This window comes from Parambassis ranga, chromosome 1 (assembly GCF_900634625.1).
Source record: "Parambassis ranga chromosome 1, fParRan2.1, whole genome shotgun sequence".
Lineage (NCBI taxonomy): Eukaryota > Metazoa > Chordata > Actinopteri > Ambassidae > Parambassis > Parambassis ranga.
In genome coordinates, this window is record NC_041022.1 from 18,968,452 (window position 1) to 18,986,117 (window position 17,666).

The window sequence follows — 17,666 nt, forward strand, 5'->3', positions numbered from 1 at the left end:
CTCTTTGTAAGTTGTGTGTCAGGAGAACACATCAGCTAATGCAGCTTTTTTTGTTCCTGCAGTAAACCAGCGTATGTTTTTAAAGGTGACCTCAGCTGTTTGTGAGCACAGCCACCTTTTCTTAGATGTGTGTTGATGTACATGATGTAGCTGAATGTACCTTTGTTGTTTGTTTGAAAATCTGACAAAGAATTTCTCGTTTAAAAAGAATGGATGCATGTCACGTGACATCCAGAATAAGAATGAAAGCAATGTTCCACCCAAGACTGCTGCTATTTGGCTGATGTCCAAACTTTGTGCCGGTGTAAAGTGCAAAGCTGGGTGATGGTTTTGCTCTGAATTGTCCGTAGGTGTGACGTCACACCATGACCATGTACTGCAGGACAAAGTGGCTTTAGGAAATGGTTGGATGTTTTTCTTATTTGGGTTACTGGTGCATGAAAAATGCAGCACAAACAAAAATCCTAAAACTAAAATAAATACATAATTTAGGGGGGAAGTACACAACCTATAACTACATTTCTTGCATCCTGGAAAATACAGGTTCTTTTTTCTGTTTGTCGGTTTTGCAGAATACAATTCAGGAAGGGAAACATGGAGCAGTTCTCAAATGCAGTTTCTCTTCTGAATGTCCAAACAATGTATGACTCTTAAATATGTACAAACATTTATTTACACCACTGTTTATACACACCAGGACTGTGCATTTAAATGTAGGAGTGAAGCCTGTTGGTCTTGGTGAAGGATTCCCACACCAGCTGCATGCCCCCTTTGAGATTAAAGCCTTTGATGTTCATCCAGTGAAGGTAGTCCAATGACATCTTTTTTATCCACTCTACAGTACAAAGTCAACATTCATTCACAAAAGTTTAGTCTGCATCGACTGTCATAGTGCTTTGGGAGTTATTAACAAACGGGTTTATAAAAACATTCTTCTCTAAAAGCACTGAAGGAGACATCCAACGAAAGACTGCAAATGCTTTTAAAACTGTAAAGTACATCTTCAGTTTGTGTCCCTGGCAGAAGTGTTTGGTAGCTAGTCGCCATGCTATGTACATCTGGAAACACTAGTAGAAATGATCCTAAAATACAGGAGGAAAACTGCTCTGAGGGTTAACTGATGAGAATCTACTGTGCTTTAAACCACATCAGAATGCAAACAGACTGGCTGCACCTCAAACACTGATTTATTAGGTGACTTCCAGGCCATAGATTTTTTTGATGTCACAGTGGGTTTCAGATTGTGTCTGTCACATGAACCCAGGTGGAGTTAACGCAAGAAAGCAACATTGGACTGTTGCTGCAGCCACGGAGTGGACTCGTGGAGCATTATCTCCAGTTGATTGTTTGGCTTTGTGTTGTGCTGACGGCTTGTTTTCGCGTCCATGTTTGATGTCTTTGTGTGTACCCTGTATGTCTGTATACACATTTGTATCCCTCGTTGATTCCCGCTCCAGTCCCTTGCGTTGTGTGTGTGTCTTAGCTGGGCAGTGCAGGTGGTCAGCAGGAGGAGGCACTGATTTTCTCTGAGACCTCAGGGTCCGACTTGGCTACCAGGAAACGCAGTCGACCCCCTCCGAGACGAATCAGATCCACCGCGCTGTAGGGAGCACACAGGAGGAAGTGGAGGGAGAAACACAGAGTCTAGTTACATGAAGCTCAGCAGAGACAGAGTAAGGATAATGGGGCATCACTGTCTGGGTCTGAACCAATCAATCAAACCAATCAATTGGCTTAAGAGGCTGACAGCAATGGGTATGGTTAACATTGTGAGAGGGCTGCTCACTCTGTCAGCAATGTCAATATCACCCAGTAGTATCATTCATCCTCCGTACCTCTGGTAGTCTGCTCCTATCAGACTGGTCCCATTCACAGCCAGGATGCGGTCTCCGATCCTCAGTCTGCCATCAGACGCAGCAGGCCCGTCAGGGATCAGAGTCCGGATGTAAATGCCCGGAGCATTAAGAGGAGTGTGCTGACGGAGGGAAAAGTGTTCAGAGTTTGTACAGTACATAGGTGTTGTAAAACCATTAAATTATTGGCCAGTAATACTTCAAGTATTGTCCTCTCTGATCCTGAATTGAACTCAAATCTGAACCCCCTCTCTACCACTACTGTTCTTTATAAATCCAACCTATGTGCTTTTCACTTGTATACAAACACAATCATGGGTAAAAACTATGATTGTTTAAAATACTGAGCATAAATAAACATTAAAAATATTTCAGAAATTACTTTAAATTCATACAATACAGAAAAGCAGATTGATCCACTGCATATACACTACTGTTCAAAAAAGTTTGGGGTCACTTGGAAATGTCTGTATTTTAAAAAAAATGTTTTTTTTTTCAATTAAGACAACATTAAAGTAATCAGACTACAGTCTAGACACTATTAATGTGGTAAATGACTATTCTAGTTAGAAAAGGCTGATTTTTAATGGAATATATACAAAGGCATACAGAGGCCCTTTTCCAGCAGCCATCACTCCTGTGTTCTAATCTAATTGTTGATTTGAAAACATGTAACAACAACTCCTGTGAAATGATGTTAGCATAGCTGAACTGTTATGCTGATCAGAGAAGCTATAGAACTGGCCTGGTGACCCCAACTTTTAAACGGTAGTGTACATACACAGGAGAAAAACTAAATAAATTGAAATTTTGCTATAATAAACAGTGTGTGTATTTAAAACTGATCCTGGTTTACAAACCATACAGGCACATATGAATCAATGATATTTTTTAGTTTTTTCAACAGTGACCTCCTACATTTATTCTGCAATTGAGCATCATCAACTGAAACTTGGATGTCAGATAACTCGTATGAATGGTATCTACTCACCAGACCATCTATAAGTCCCATGCCCAGTCCGTAGGGTCCTTTGTCCAGTTCCACTACAAACACCACACACAAGTCATCAGGAAGGGAAGGGACGCCAGAGGAGGATACAGGGAAAGGAAACTCACACCCACTAATACACCCTGCAGAGGACACGAGCACCCACAAAACACACAACATCACATACACACACACAGACAGACAAAAACACACACAGGGTCTTGCTATGGGGTTGGACAAATATAGGAAGTCTCACCGTGCAGAAGACACACACAGATATTGAGACACATGCAAACGGTGCAGCTGCACAGCTGAAGTAACAAACAAATGTTTTTCTGTCAAGAGCCTGCAGCGGTCACACTCACAACACTGCAAAGAAGGGTTACTGCTGTGCCGAGTAACAGAACTGACAAGAAAACAAGGCTGTTTTAAGTGAACATTTAAAGCTGCACTCATTCATTTTTGGCCACTAGGGAGCAGTCTAACACACAAACACAGAGGAACTAAACTATAAAACAAGCACCTTTTAAAATTAGCATATGGGCAGAAAAAAAACATTCTGGCTTCGTAGACATAAATCTATATATGTAGTGACTGAGTCTATTTTTATCAAGTTTAGGATTTTCCCTGAGACCAGCTTTCAGTCCTTTACATGTTTTTTCCTGCTATTAATTTACATGGAGAAAAACCAAACTTATAAGTCTTATAAGGTTAAAAAGCTTTGTTGTTGTGGTGCTGGTAACTCTGTGACTCACTTCCATCAGTATAAACAGTTGATTAATGCAGGATTAATAGAGAATTCTTATTAGCGTACAATCTCTGTAACTATGAATTGTTTGGCTCAGAATACAGTAACAGATCCTCTTCAACAAAGCCTGACATGTTGTGCTGTAATGTTTTACAGCAGCCCAACAGACAAACCAAACACTGACAAACACCTCACTACTCGATAATGCTGAACTGTACACAGTGCTCCTTTAGGTTGTTTTTAGTGTGTCGGCACTGTATGTCCTGAGATCATAGCGCTACAGAGAGAACAACAGATGACCGCAAACACAAACAGACTATCGACGTGATGATATGAGGTGTTTAAAGCACAGCAGACTAGTATATACATATACTAGTCTGCTGTGCTTTAAACACCTCATGATAATGAGGTGTCATAATGTACATGTACATTATGTACTGATAATGCACAGAACACAGAAAATGTTTGTGAAAAAGCAAATTTAAATCTGAAACTTAACGCACGTGTGGACAAAATAAAAAAAAAAATCATGAAATATATAAAAATGCTGCTTGTGTACAGCTTCTTCTTGTCTTTAGACATAATTCTAGACTACACAGATATCCTTTAATTTAATTCAAGTTGTCTGCGTATTTTTGTTATTTTGCCCACACTGTGTATACATAATTCAGCCTACCCTCCAGTCCATTGGTGATGAGTCCATTGGCCTTTTTACATTCTGCCACGGTTCTGCTGGAGCAGCCGTTAGTCTGGGCGTTAGTGCTGATGATTGGGCCAGGTCCTCCTCCTCCTCCTCCTCCTCCCTCTGGATACAGGGGGGTGTTTGGGGGGGTCAGGAGACAGGACGGGTCTGGATTTGCTGTTCGAGGGTGGTGAACAGCACCGTTCCTCCTCAGGCTGTGAGTGTGTGATTGGCCTTGAGTTCTGTCACGCCCTCTCTCCTCTCCTGTGTCTGCTGTGACCTCATCCCCTGGACCCACAGAGCGGGGACTGCTGTGGGCCGGAGGTAACAACTCCCTCTGTGTGATGTAAAGACAGACATCAGAAGGCAACACAAGATACAGTGAGGGATTTATCTTTTCCTTCTAATGGCCAAAAAGTATGTAGAAAAAACACAAAGCAATCAATTATAGGTGACCAGAGTAAAAAACATTCCATCTAGCATATTTGTGAATGTATGTGTGTTATGTGTACATATGAGGGTGCTGAAACACTAGGGATTATGGTCTAGTCAGCCGTTCCCACTAATTAGACAGCCTAAAGACTAATCAGATTAACCATGATTTAACCATGTCTAGGTTTCTGTGTGTATATGTGTGTGGGTGCGGGTTGGCTGAAGTAGAGGGTTTTGTCTTTCATTTATGGGATTATAAGGAACTCCTCAACAACCACAGCTGCCGAGGCACATGGCCCGGATTACTGCTAGGTGTGTGTATTTGACAGCATGTGTGCGCTTCTTTCTGACCTGAATGTCCGTCCAGTCAGCTGTGTTAGTTCCATTGGAGTGTGTGTGCACGCTGGGAGCGCTGGTGTGTGTTTGGGTCTTGGTGCGTAGCCCCCACAGGTAGTGGCGGATGTAGAGCAGCTGTCTGTAGATGCTGTCTTCTACACACTCGCTGTCCAGATCCACTCTGAAGCCAGCACTGGGCAGCACAATGGGAGGGTGGTTCTCAAAGCTCTCCAGGAGGTCAACTAAACACACACAAAGTAACACTTGTATGCACACATATGTACAGTATATACAAACATGACTTCTCTGACAGCTTTTGCAGCTTTCATACACAGACTCTTTAACGACTACACAAAAAATAAGATAAGATAAGACTTTATTGATGCCCGGAGGGAAATTGAGCCATTACAGCAGCAGAACAAATAACAGCACAGTCTGCTAGAGTAGCACAAAAACTAGAAACATGATAAATATAGCATGATGCCACAGAAATCTGTATGCAGCAAGAATCCGGTCATGAATTTAAGGAGTACCTTGGTTGTTTGTTCACATACAAATGCATCACATTGTGGTTCCTGGAATCTAGAATCTGGTTTTAATCTAGTTATGTTTTCTTAAGCAACCTGCCCTTAACCTTTCTGAGGGTCCATGAGAGGTTAACAGAGGTGAATGTAAGCCTCTGCACAGATGTCCACATGCAAATGTATATATTGTGCCTGCCTGACCACTAGCTTCAAAGGCTTTAGTAACACAAATGGTACATAGACATTGACATCATTTTTTGAATGCTTCTAAACACAAAAACATACCCGTACCTGTTCTGTATATATATGCCTCGTCCTCGCTGCTGGGCTGCCATATTGGGACTGGCCCTATCTCTGCTGTGAGCTGGTACTGAGTAAGAATCCTGTGGAGCTGGACTGGTTTCAGAGTTGGGTGCTCACTGGACAATGCTCGCCAACTCAGCTGCAGACAGAGAGGAGAAATTAAGAGAGAATCCTGGAGGGTTAGGAGATTTGTGGGCAGCCACAGGTTATTGTTGGCAGAGTGGTGCAGCAGGACATTACCCATCAAAAGCTGATCAGAGTCACTTTGCCTCATGTTTGCATGTAAAACAGTCAGGATTTGTGGGCAATCGCAGTTTTGCTGTCCTCCACTAACTCATTAACAAAAAAAGGATCAATTGTGAACAAGGTTGTGTTCTACCTGTGTGAGCTGTTGTTGGGGTGTGGCCACTATGGACACCGTGCTGTTGAGTTTGGCAAAGAATTTTTCAGCCAGATGTCCCAGACCAGACCTGCTTGCCCACTCCATGGCCATCCGTAAGCACGCCTGGATCTGCAGCATCTTAGAGCGCTGGAACCAGCCTCGGGATGGACCTGTCCACACACACACAGGAAGTGTGCCTCATGACAAACTGCGGTAGATTTTTATTCAAGGATGTGTGCATGTCTGAGAGAAAGGCAGCTTAAATACAGACTGTGTGCTTCTGCGCATACATGTCTGTGTGTGAGCTGTACAGCATTACAAACATTAATTTTTAATTAAGTTGTGATTGAAGTCAGTGAAACAATAGCAACAGCCACCAACAGCCTGCTCCTTGCAGAATACAAATGCACTGCTGCAGAAGGGCTTAGCTGAGTGTGTTTTACTGCATAACAAACCTGCACACAGCACAAGCAATCCTGCCTGTATAATCCTTGCTTTCTCTCCCCCACATCAAAACACTGAAAGGAGGTTTTGTGGCAAGTTAAGCAGGCAATAACTTTTAAATAAAATAATTTTAGCATTTGTAAGCTGGCATGCTGTAATGATTTGAATGCTTCCTGAAACACCTCCAGAGTGAGTTCAGGCCTCAGCTGGGCTTTACTACAACAATGATAAACCACTGGACTCCAGCTCAGCATCCTTTCTGCCAAACAAACTCTTGAACTTAATACTGTTCTTATGATAAGAAGACAGATTCAGCTAACTACTGCTTACTGCACTTGGAAGGCTAACATAAACATACCAAACAGAAACTGCAATGTATGCTACTATAACACTACAATACCCGTAAGGTACTGACACTTAACTTCCCTACTGACAACATCACATTAGCTGGTAGGATAAAAATATTTTCAGAATATCTTAATTTCCTAATTATTTACCAGATTTATGATGAAATGATGTAATTATTGATTAAATTACTTATTCTTGTGCATCGAGCTTCATGATACAGGTTATAAATAGGACAAAACACAAGTCTCCAGCTTATGCAGTGTTTACATACATGAATACAGATTATTGAAGTGTCAAACTTTTGCCTCATTTTTATTTCCTTACAATGTTGGAAAAAGCATCCCAGCATCATTATCTGCAGACACACACACACACACACACATAACGCTTCAAATATTTGGCCATATGTTTTGGTTGCACACACACACTCCCCTCTGTAATAGGCTTATGTCTAGGCATACAGTAATCTATGTGTGCATCACTTAACCTCTTGACAAAGGTGTCATAATGCTGGTTTACAAACGCACACACCTTTCAAACACAGACAAGCCACTGACTGTGATGACTGTGAGACCAAACAACGAATAACTATTTATTCTAATCTGTTTGCCGAGATGTCACTACACACTAACACACAAAGAGCCTCTCATCATATTACATCTTTTAATCTTGATTTCCTATTTTACCAAGGTCTTTTATAGGGCTACTAGTGTGCGTGCATCTGCTTGTGTATGTCATATTTCTCAGTGTGTTTCAATGTGACTGTGTGTGTGTGAGTGCCTATGTAGGTGTGAGCATGAGTGCGTGTGTGTGCGCTGCGGAGAGCTCAATGCAAACGTCAGCGTTACCTGCTACAAACTCACTTTGCTGTTACCATGGACACCATCAGTGGAGAAATATCAATGAGCGACAAAAAGTGGAGCGAGGGAGAGGGAGGGAGGGAGGCAGACAGACGGAGTGGGGCTGGGGAGAGAGAGGGAGGACAGAAGCTCCTGCATGAATGTAAAGATATTTCTCCTTCTCCTTTTGCTAGACATGTGATCTCTCCTGTCTCCAGCAGCTAATGAAGACATATGGCATGTTTGTGAGTGTGTGTGTATAAGAGTGAGAGAGACAGGGTGTGGAGAGGTGGATGGACATGTAGATGTAGCTCCCGGTAAATTACTATGTTCTGTATTTAGACAAGGTAACGGACTATTAGCAAGGTCATCACAACAACTGAACAGCCTTTCAGCCCTTTACCCTTCACTCTGCCCTTTTTTGCTGCTCCCCTCCCCTCACCCTCACTTCAATCCAGTACCACCTCTACTCTTCTTTGTCTCAACCCTGATGGCCAGATGGAGAGAAGGAAGGCAAGAAGAAGGAAGAGAGAGAGGGAGGAGGAGGAGGGGGGAAACAGAATGCAGATAGCAGAAGGGCATTGAGGACAAATCTGGGTTAGTCCCTGTCAAAATGCTGACAAGGACACAAGGACACACACACTCTCCCTCACTGTCTCTCTAATAAACACTAACAACTGTACAAACCCACTGGGGGGTCTAATGGAAGAGAGAGTGTGAGTGTGCATGAATTGACCTACCTTTGTCCATCAGCTGGTTAAACAGTGACACATTAGAGAAGAAGAAGAGGTAAGCAAACATCTGAGCCTGGATCTCCGGGTGAACCTGGTAGCCCTGCAGAAGCTCCTGTGCACTCTGAAACACCTGCATTCACACCCATGAGTGGAGAAACACTGCTGTTACTGAGAGCCATATGAATTTATGTGCTGCGGCTTTTGTCGTATACTGACAACAAAAGTAACAGTAAAACACACACACACACACAGTACATCACCAGACAATTCAATTGTTTTGAACAGCTACATGTTTATGATCAGTAAATTACTTATTATGGATGAAACTTTGTGACCTATATCACTCTTCTAAGATCAGGTCAAACCATAAATCTGATTGAAGCTGATCCTTGTTCAAGAAATTTTTTGCACATTTATAAATTCTGAAGAAAACAAGCAGATGTAGATGCAAACATTTTATATTGTCAGCTGAACCTTAATCATTATATAACAACAGTATTAGAACTCAACAATTATTAATTGCCTTATTCATCAAGACTCTGTAACCTTATGGCATTTTTATTGAATTCAGTCTTCATGATTGTGCTGTAAAGCATAATACAATAAACACACTTACCTGCAGGACCCTGCGCACAGGTTCAGGAAACCCGACACCTCCTTTCCAGCAGGGCTCAGAGCTGTCGACCGGGAATGGATTACAGTCTAACAAACCTGGCAACACAACATAAAGAGCCTGGACATGCACACGCGCATACACACAGACACACACACAGAAATGCACAATGATGAAGGCAATTTGAAATTAAAGAATAATGTATTCATATTCTTAACGCATGTTGTCATTCATCATATATGTATGTGTCTGTGTGTAACAATTTAATCAGACCTTTTGTGAACTACGCTCATATACATGCAGCTTGGATTTAAAGACAAGATAAAAAAAATGTCCTGCTCATTATGAAGATGACAGAGTTGCCACGGTGACAGATTACCTTGGTGATATAGTAGACACATTGCTGGAAAGTGTACATGATCACTTCTTCCAAGATAGTCATAGCCTCCTCATTGGCTGATATGGTCGCCGATAGCAAAGACTCCTTTGACCCTAGACACAGAAGATAGACAGAGACAGACTTTAAGGTGTGCTGTGGCTGTGGCAGTTTCCACTGAATGTCAGTGTGAGTAATGACTCTTCACCCAAGTGTGTGTGTGTGTGTGTGAGAGAGTGAGTGTAAGTGTGTGTGTACCTTGCAGCGTCTCTATACTGTGTGTGTATGCTGGTGCTCTTTGCTGTATAAAGTAGAGAATCTCAATGGAGTTGGACATCCAGAAGAAGATAGTCTGCAGGTCAGGAACCAGGTCTGAGATGCTGAGCAGAGATAAGGAGGCTGGGTCCTGGCTACATGGACACACAAATTGAAGGGCTTTAACACTGTTAAGTGGACCTACTGACCCAATGAAAACACAAATGGGGCACGTGAACACAGATGGTTTCTTTCTTAACACAAGTTGAAAAGTGATACTCACTGCTGAGCTTGCTTCTGAGCCAGCTCCTTTGTCTTCTCCTGCAAGCACACACACATGCGTGCACATACACACACACAGCAATTTAGTGCTCATTAAACTTTTAGGGAACCACACTTATGACGCTATTGCTAACGTACAGAAAGAAATACCTCTCATATTTACAAAACACAGCAGTCACAGTGACGCATGTTGGTGAGTACCTCTAACTGGCCTGAATTAAAGATGAACACCTTTTTAGCATCAACACAAGCTCGAATAAAGATATACTGTAAAACAGGAGAGAGCTTCCTGCAGGGTAATTGGATAGCCACCTGAAACAATTCCAAATAAGCATAAATTTGATGCACTTTACCAAACCAGCAGAGACACCAACTGATAGACAGTAGCCTAATTTTAGTGAATGTTCTACTAAACAACTTAATCTCAACATGACATTTATTATTACCTTCACTCAACAACATTCTGCAGGAAACATTTATATGTTATTATAGTTAAATCAATAAAAATGTCAGGTGGGTCTAATCTGTATGCAGTAATCCATCCATGGTCTGAAACGGGTGGTATGAAATGGAAATTAATCTTTATATCTGTTTGCAAATGCACACATTTTCCAAGCTAAAAACACCAATATTGAAAAGCTGATATGTCATTAATAACAACTTTGACAGTGCATTGAAAAAGAGCAGCATCTGATTAAAAGAACAGAAAATATCCTGCACTTGGGGTACATGGCAGGCATAGAAACTGATTCAACAGTTCAGCAACTTATATACACCAAGAAAGGCCTGTCCGCATCATTTATAGTTTGCAAATGGGCTGTGTTGTATTTTTGTAAATTCTTAAATTTCTTAAAAAATGTTTTTAAAAGGCTCATTTTTAATGTTTAGTGCAATGGTTTAATATAAATCCTTCACCTAACAGCTACTAAGACAACGGACAGTTCATCCTATACTTAGTAATACAGTACAAAACACGATATGCCATCCTGTCTAACTATTCCTCTGACCTGATACAGCTGACCGGTTTCCCTCCACATGAGGTCATCTTAAGCAGAGTAAGTAAGTACCAGGGAAGGAGGGGGGTGGGGGTGACACTCACCCATGCAATGCTTTGTATTCGTCGGACAATCTTGAGCAGCAGCTTTCCAAAACTCCCAGGTGGGAAGTTTGAGGCTGAGTGTTGTATGCACAGACACAGCAGGTAGGCAGGTGTCAGCTTATGGTCATCTCCTGAGGAAGCACAACACACAAGTCCGCAGTCTCACTATGAGAACATGTATACTAACATACATTACATACATCTAACAACATTCGTTTCTTCTATTCACAGGATCAGACAGAATCAGCTTCTAACAGAGCACATACCTCCGGGCTCTATGAGAGACACAATCCTGTTCAAAAGCTGATCTTCATGCGCCTGATCAAACTCCAGCTGAAGCCTCCTTTTTTGACCCCCTCCTCCTCTTCCTCCTCCTCCATCACCTCCAGATAAAGTCAGGGGCCCTCCTGTTGTTGTCCCCACACTGCGGGGTTTCACCAGGTGAGGTTTGAAGCTGCGTCTGACTGCTGGAGCACTTGACAACTGTGCTCCTCTGTCCTTCAAAACGGAGCCACACATTTTGCAAGTCCCGCCCTCTCCCTCCTCCATCCCTGCATCATAAAGTTGCCCCAGTGTGCGGAGGCGCGCCAAGGTTTGCGCAGGCAGAGGCTTAGCACCTGTGGGGTCCTTGTACAGAAAGATGTAATGTGCTCCAAAGGAGAGAAGGTCACCATGTCGCAGCGTGGTAGAGCGCTCGCAGCGGGAAAAGTTCACCAGGACGGTGGCGTTAAGCACGGGCTCAACAGCAACACAGAAACGCTGACTGTCAGCCATCTCTTCTCCCTTGTTGCTGTTGTTGGCATGGCGACGGGGCGCAGGGACTCTGCGTAAGCGGCAGTGAAGGGGCAGGATGTCAGGAGAGAAGAGGCAGATGTTGGGCCGAGCTGATGGAGTCTCCTGACCGACGGTGTGCTGCTCTCTGTTCAGCAGATAAACCAGACAGTCCTGCAATGTACAGAACACTAAATTTAAACTGCTCACAGCAGAGATCTGTGATGAGCACATGAACCCCTTCACTATCTTACCTGCCGATTGTATCCCTGTAGCAGCAGAAGATGAGGGGACTGGTACAGAGAGTGCCTTACCCCTCCTTGAGTCCCCTCCTCTTTCCTCCGGCCACTGGAGGTCCCGTCTCGGGCCCTTAAGGGTCCTGGTAAAGTGGAGTAATAACGCTTTGGCTCATCTCCTACTCCGAGCTGTAAGCAAAAATAGGATTATATCACAACCAGAAACACACTTGAATTTAAATTCTAAGATTTTAAATGAAGGCAATTAATCAACAAGTCTTCAGCAGGAGGCCCAACCTGGTTCAGGCTGGTCTCACTGAGGCTGCGGCAGAGGGATGAGTTGCTGGACCTGGGCAATGTCAGCGTCCCCTTCGCCCTGTTCCTCTGAAGCTTACGAGCCTGGGCATTAATATCTACAAGGAGGCAGAGAGGAAGAGCAAGGAGGGAGTGAGAGAGCGAGGGGAAACAGGTAAAGAATAATAAAAAGGAACAAAGACAAGAGAGGAAAGTTAATTAAAATGAGTCAGTGTATTTTGAACATATGAGAAAACTTTTCAGGCTGTAGTGACACAAGTGCATAACAGTCATGTGTGAGCTGAGTGGAAACTTAACGCTTAAGAGATACAGGCTTGAGTGGATCAGTCACATTTAGATGAAGTAAATGGTACTGGATGGAGCAGCACAGGCTGACAACAGTGAACCAGATGATCGGTGAACTGCTCCTCATGATTCAGAGTATGAGGACTTGAGGCCATGCGATGGCTCAGACAGATTTACTCACACACTCTAAATCACTGGCAATGGGGGTGGCACTGGTGACAACAGCAGGTAGAGGTGGTCTTCATGGCAATGACTGACAGCCACCCTACCTGAGGCCAGTCCCCACCTTTAGAGCTGGACTGTACCACTCGACCAGACCGCAGGGGGGAGCTCCTGTGTCTGCCCAGCCCAGACCGACCCATTAGAGCCGCCAGGAATTGTGGGGTTTTGGGCCCTACAGGAGGGTGGGAGGGGTTAGGAAAAGGGGGGGAGGCTGAGAAAACACCCCCCCACCCCGCACCAAAACACCACACACAGATTTACCCACAGACACACACACCATCCGTAGCTACACTACAAGCAACACATGCACTGTGGTTCTAAAAAGGTCTGTGGTGCATCAGCAGTTAGTAAAAGGTGTGAGGCACAGGATTTACCCTCCGACATATCACCATCAAATCAACTTCCATCACATACAGTATGTTATAATAAGTTTACACTGACACCCAATTGGCTACCACAAAAATAGGATTACATCACTGAAGGATGGTCATATGATTTATTTGGCTGTGATGTGTTAATGTATTCAATGGAAATCCTGTAGTACCTTGTTTTTCAATGTGTATGCGAGAACACGCAACAATTCACACATGAGCATGCACGCTCCCACAAACACCAGGGGACAGAAAAAACAGAGGTAAAGAGGAGAAGACTCCAGGGTTTGAGAGTTTGGTAAACACTATAACATAACAGAGAAAGGGTTAGTGTCAAAATAAAAACATAAGTATAAATCTGTATTAGTAATTAAAGCTTTTTATCTACATATCATACCAAACTTTGTACAACTTGTAAACATGACCACAGTGAGACAAATCAAATTTGTGCATCTGATGCACCACTAACCTGTGCTTTTAGAGGGTAATTTTGAGATTTTGTTCTGTCTGGATATTATCCATTATAAACATCAGAGAGATTGCTGACTGATTTTCTGGCTACCAATGGGGTTGACATAGCAACCAGTAAACCCTGGCATGCTTCCTGAGAAATGTTGGTGTTGCTGCAAAGTGCAATGTGTGACTGTAAGGCTGAAAATATTTGTTCCATCGCTCTGAAAACCAGAGCAGCTGGGTGTCTATGAATTCCTCTAACAGGATGCACAGGGGAGAGCGTAGGCAAGGGGTTGTATCATGGTTCCTTAAGCGAAACACATTTGTACAAGTAAAGTGTGTATCAGTGGTCATGCTGCATTGCAGATGTAAAAGTGACAACAGTTGTTTTCTGACTTTCAGTGAATCTCCTGCAGGTTCTTTAGTAGGAAGTGAACACATCACTGTAGTACAAATGTGTCATTCATAAAAACACTAGAGTGCCCACACTCATCCACACCTCCGGTCTTGACAGCTTCAGCTTTCACTCAATCAATCGACCTGCTGTCCGAGCATTTCCACTGCACTGTTTGTGTGAGCTCAGTTGCACATACTGCGTGTGTGTGTGTGTGTGTGTCACTAATAACCCTGAAAAAAATGCTGTAATTTCACAGAACAGCACCCCACTTTATAATCACACTGGTACCCACACAGGAACCATGTCTTCATTACAGGATAATAACTGTGACGAAAGCTCTTATTCTGCACCTTCACACACACACACACACACAAGTACACAATGCAGAGAAGCTAATGAGCTGTGCTTTTCTGCTGAGTTTGACATGTTAGGAAAGAACGGGAATTAGACCAGCTGCTGTGTGTGTGTCTGTGTGTGTGTGCCTGTCTATCTTTGTGTGTTTGTGACTTTGTGCATTTCCTCACCAGCAGTGATGGTATCCTTCTCTTTGGCGTTAAGTTCCTCCACCTCTGCCCTCCTGCGCAGCTCAAACCTGCGAGCATGTCCTTCCCGGGGCTTCCACAGTTCTTGAAGCAACAGCGGTTTCTCATTGTCCCCCAGCGCTCGCAGGCACTCAGTCCGCCACCCTCCTCCCCCCTCCAAACGTCCGATCACGTCACACAGGACGTAATAGTGGGCAGCATCCTTGTTGAGCGAGTATCGCTCAAGCGCCTCTTTAACCAGTTCCTGTGCACTGGAGCGGGGCGTGGCCAGGACACTCTTGTAGTTGGCACCAGCACAGATTTCATCTCCAAAAATCTTCAGCACCCCAGGAGCCGAGCTCTGTGTGGAGAGTTCAGCTGGGTCGTCTGCTGGTCGCTCTGGGGGTTCAGTCGTCGAGCGCCGGTCCCCACGGGTGTTTGTTCCAGTGTCTGCTGGGACACGGTCTCTGTAACTCAGAGTCCGGTACAGGACCTGGTGAACACATGGACATACTGAATGTTCTGCAGTACCGCTGACTTACAGATATTATTAACAGCTGTTTTTACACTGGATAGGGTCAAAATGTCAAATTACAAAAAAATATTTGTGACAAGACATACAATGCTGTTAATGTCTGGAGGAGTCATTTCTGTGACTGGATTCTGTTTGTGGTTAACTGCCACTGACTCTTTCAACAACATTCAGATGTATTACAACAGGAGAACAGGTGGAGACAACATAAGAAACAAACTACTTTCTACTTTCTACTATCATGAGTAGAAATCTAGCAGGGAGAAAATACCATATGGTACATATGAAATCTCATGCAAGAATCCATCTGACATCTTGGCTGGACCACAATGGTTTAGACCAATGGAGGTACTGTGAGGAGTTACCAGCAACTGATAGTGATTGATGGTGTTTGTAAGATTTCAACAAGCAAACACTTGACTGTATCATCATAATGTTTTACTTACCTGTGTGAAGGTCCTGCTCTGGCGTTTCAGGCGGCTCTTGGATGGTAGGGACATACTGGCCCCAGAGGAAGAACCGTAGAACATGATGCCGCTGTTGGGTTTGCAAACTCCACCACTGGTGAGTGTGAAAATACATTTTAAATGCTTTAATATACTGTGCATGCTTCAAATAGTACAGACCTTAGTGATGTGTTAGTGGTGTGTGGTGTGTACCTTGATGCTGTGAGGTGCTGTCACCTCTATGTGCAGCAGCACCAAGAAAAGGTTCACAGATGAGGGTCAGATGCTTCGTCACCTTTCACACTGGAAAAACAGAACGCATGATGTCACTGTCAGTTTAAGGAGGAGCTGCAGAATCAAGGCATCTGCATTTCCAAGGCCTCTGGGATTCTGAAAATATTGACCGGCTTTCTAATGACTTTTTGTTTGAAACAAGCTAAGCTCTTTTCATACCAGACTCACAATTGCAAACAACCAACATCACACTATTTCTGTCCTCAGACAACCTTTGACTTGGGTCTGTTGGAACACTGCAGAGCTTAGACACTATGCAGCAAAGACCAGAGCATCAGATCACTTTTTAACACACCAAAGGGTGTGTAGTTGTTTAGATATTCGTTGTCAGTAAAGGGTATCCCAAAATGCATTTGGTGGATGGATCATCCAGGTTTTTGTCAAAGATGTTTTATGTTCACAAAGCCTTGGCCCCTGAGGACAGCTACTGACACAGCAATGCTTCCTGGCATCTGGATTTTCTAGTCAAAAAGAGTCCACTAGTCACCTTGTTATTTCTGGGAAAAGGAAAAGTCCCAGCAGTTACATTAACAAGAAAATATGGCTCACAGAACTAGTGGACACTCTTCACATGATCTAAATTGTCATTTAAGACAAGTAAAAAATGCTGGCAATTCTGGTTGGTCCACATTACTATATCATTAAAAAAAACAATCCTGTCAGCACTGTATGTGTTACAGCTGAGCAGAAGATAACTTCTAAAATACATGGATAAAAAGTCAGCAAGGTCGATAGCCAGCTATGCTTATATTTATGTAGTGGTACAAAGTTACCAGATATATATAAAATTGAAAAAGGGCAGAACAGCATCCAGCTTTAACCCTTTGAACGTGGCTTTTCCTTTTGGTTACTACATTCTTCCATACAATACTGTGTGAATGTGTCCTCTGAAGATGCATTGTTGAACTCTGATTGCATAAAGCAGAAAAATGCATCTGCACTCAGGTCATGTGTTTTACCTGAATAAACAGGTCTGCGCTCAGTCTGCAGCTCTACACAAGGTGAATCACGCTTCATGGCTTTGCACGAACTCTTATGACCGGTGAGGACCTTTAAGGCAGGCTGCACCAGGAGCACAGTGAAAACCCCACGCAGCGTGTTTTCACAGCAACTTGTGCGCATTTACCCGTTTTCTTTTTTTTTCAGCAAATATATGGCAGGCAGCCTAAAAGGTGTTGTTGTAGCTGACTCTGCAAGGACTGCCGGGATAACGTGACTATTTTAAATGCCTGCTAATCCACAGTAATCTGGCTACTTGGCCGCAGTTAACTCAATCCTGGTACGGAAACATACACACAGAGAGGGAGGCCTAAATGTTGCATTGGTAAGTTTAGATTGTGCGCTGTGACCCATCAGGTAATGTTACATTTGGTAACCCTGTCACACAGACTTTAAAGTTGCCGTCTGTCCTTGTCTTCACAACGGGAAGGTCAGAATAAAAACTGCGTGCAGAATAAGAAATACATTATACTTGTGACTGCTGTGAGTCTGCGCTTTATTTGGTGTCAATCCGTCTGTTTACGACTCTGGGTTCACTGGTCGTCAGTAGCAACCGCCGTAGCAACAAAAGGCAGGAGAAAATCCT

The 17,666-nt window shown here is 43.3% G+C and overlaps 1 protein-coding gene across 1 annotated transcript; it reads right to left on the reverse strand.

Moving 5' to 3' along the window:
* Positions 1-852: 852 nt before the first annotated feature.
* Positions 853-16,090, reverse strand: radil (Ras association and DIL domains). Its single transcript, XM_028401682.1, has 20 exons — positions 16,001-16,090; positions 15,788-15,902; positions 14,813-15,302; positions 13,132-13,239; positions 12,543-12,658; positions 12,264-12,434; positions 11,505-12,183; positions 11,239-11,369; positions 10,141-10,178; positions 9,861-10,012; positions 9,606-9,718; positions 9,230-9,346; positions 8,620-8,743; positions 6,246-6,418; positions 5,855-6,005; positions 5,055-5,281; positions 4,266-4,608; positions 2,845-2,984; positions 1,836-1,975; positions 853-1,600 (listed from the first exon to the last, which is right to left on the reverse strand). The coding sequence occupies exons 2-20, from the start codon at positions 15,869-15,871 to the stop codon at positions 1,501-1,503; spliced, it is 3,597 nt and encodes a 1,198-aa protein (XP_028257483.1). The 5' UTR covers positions 15,872-15,902; positions 16,001-16,090; the 3' UTR covers positions 853-1,500.
* Between the last annotated feature and the right edge of the window lie 1,576 nt (positions 16,091-17,666).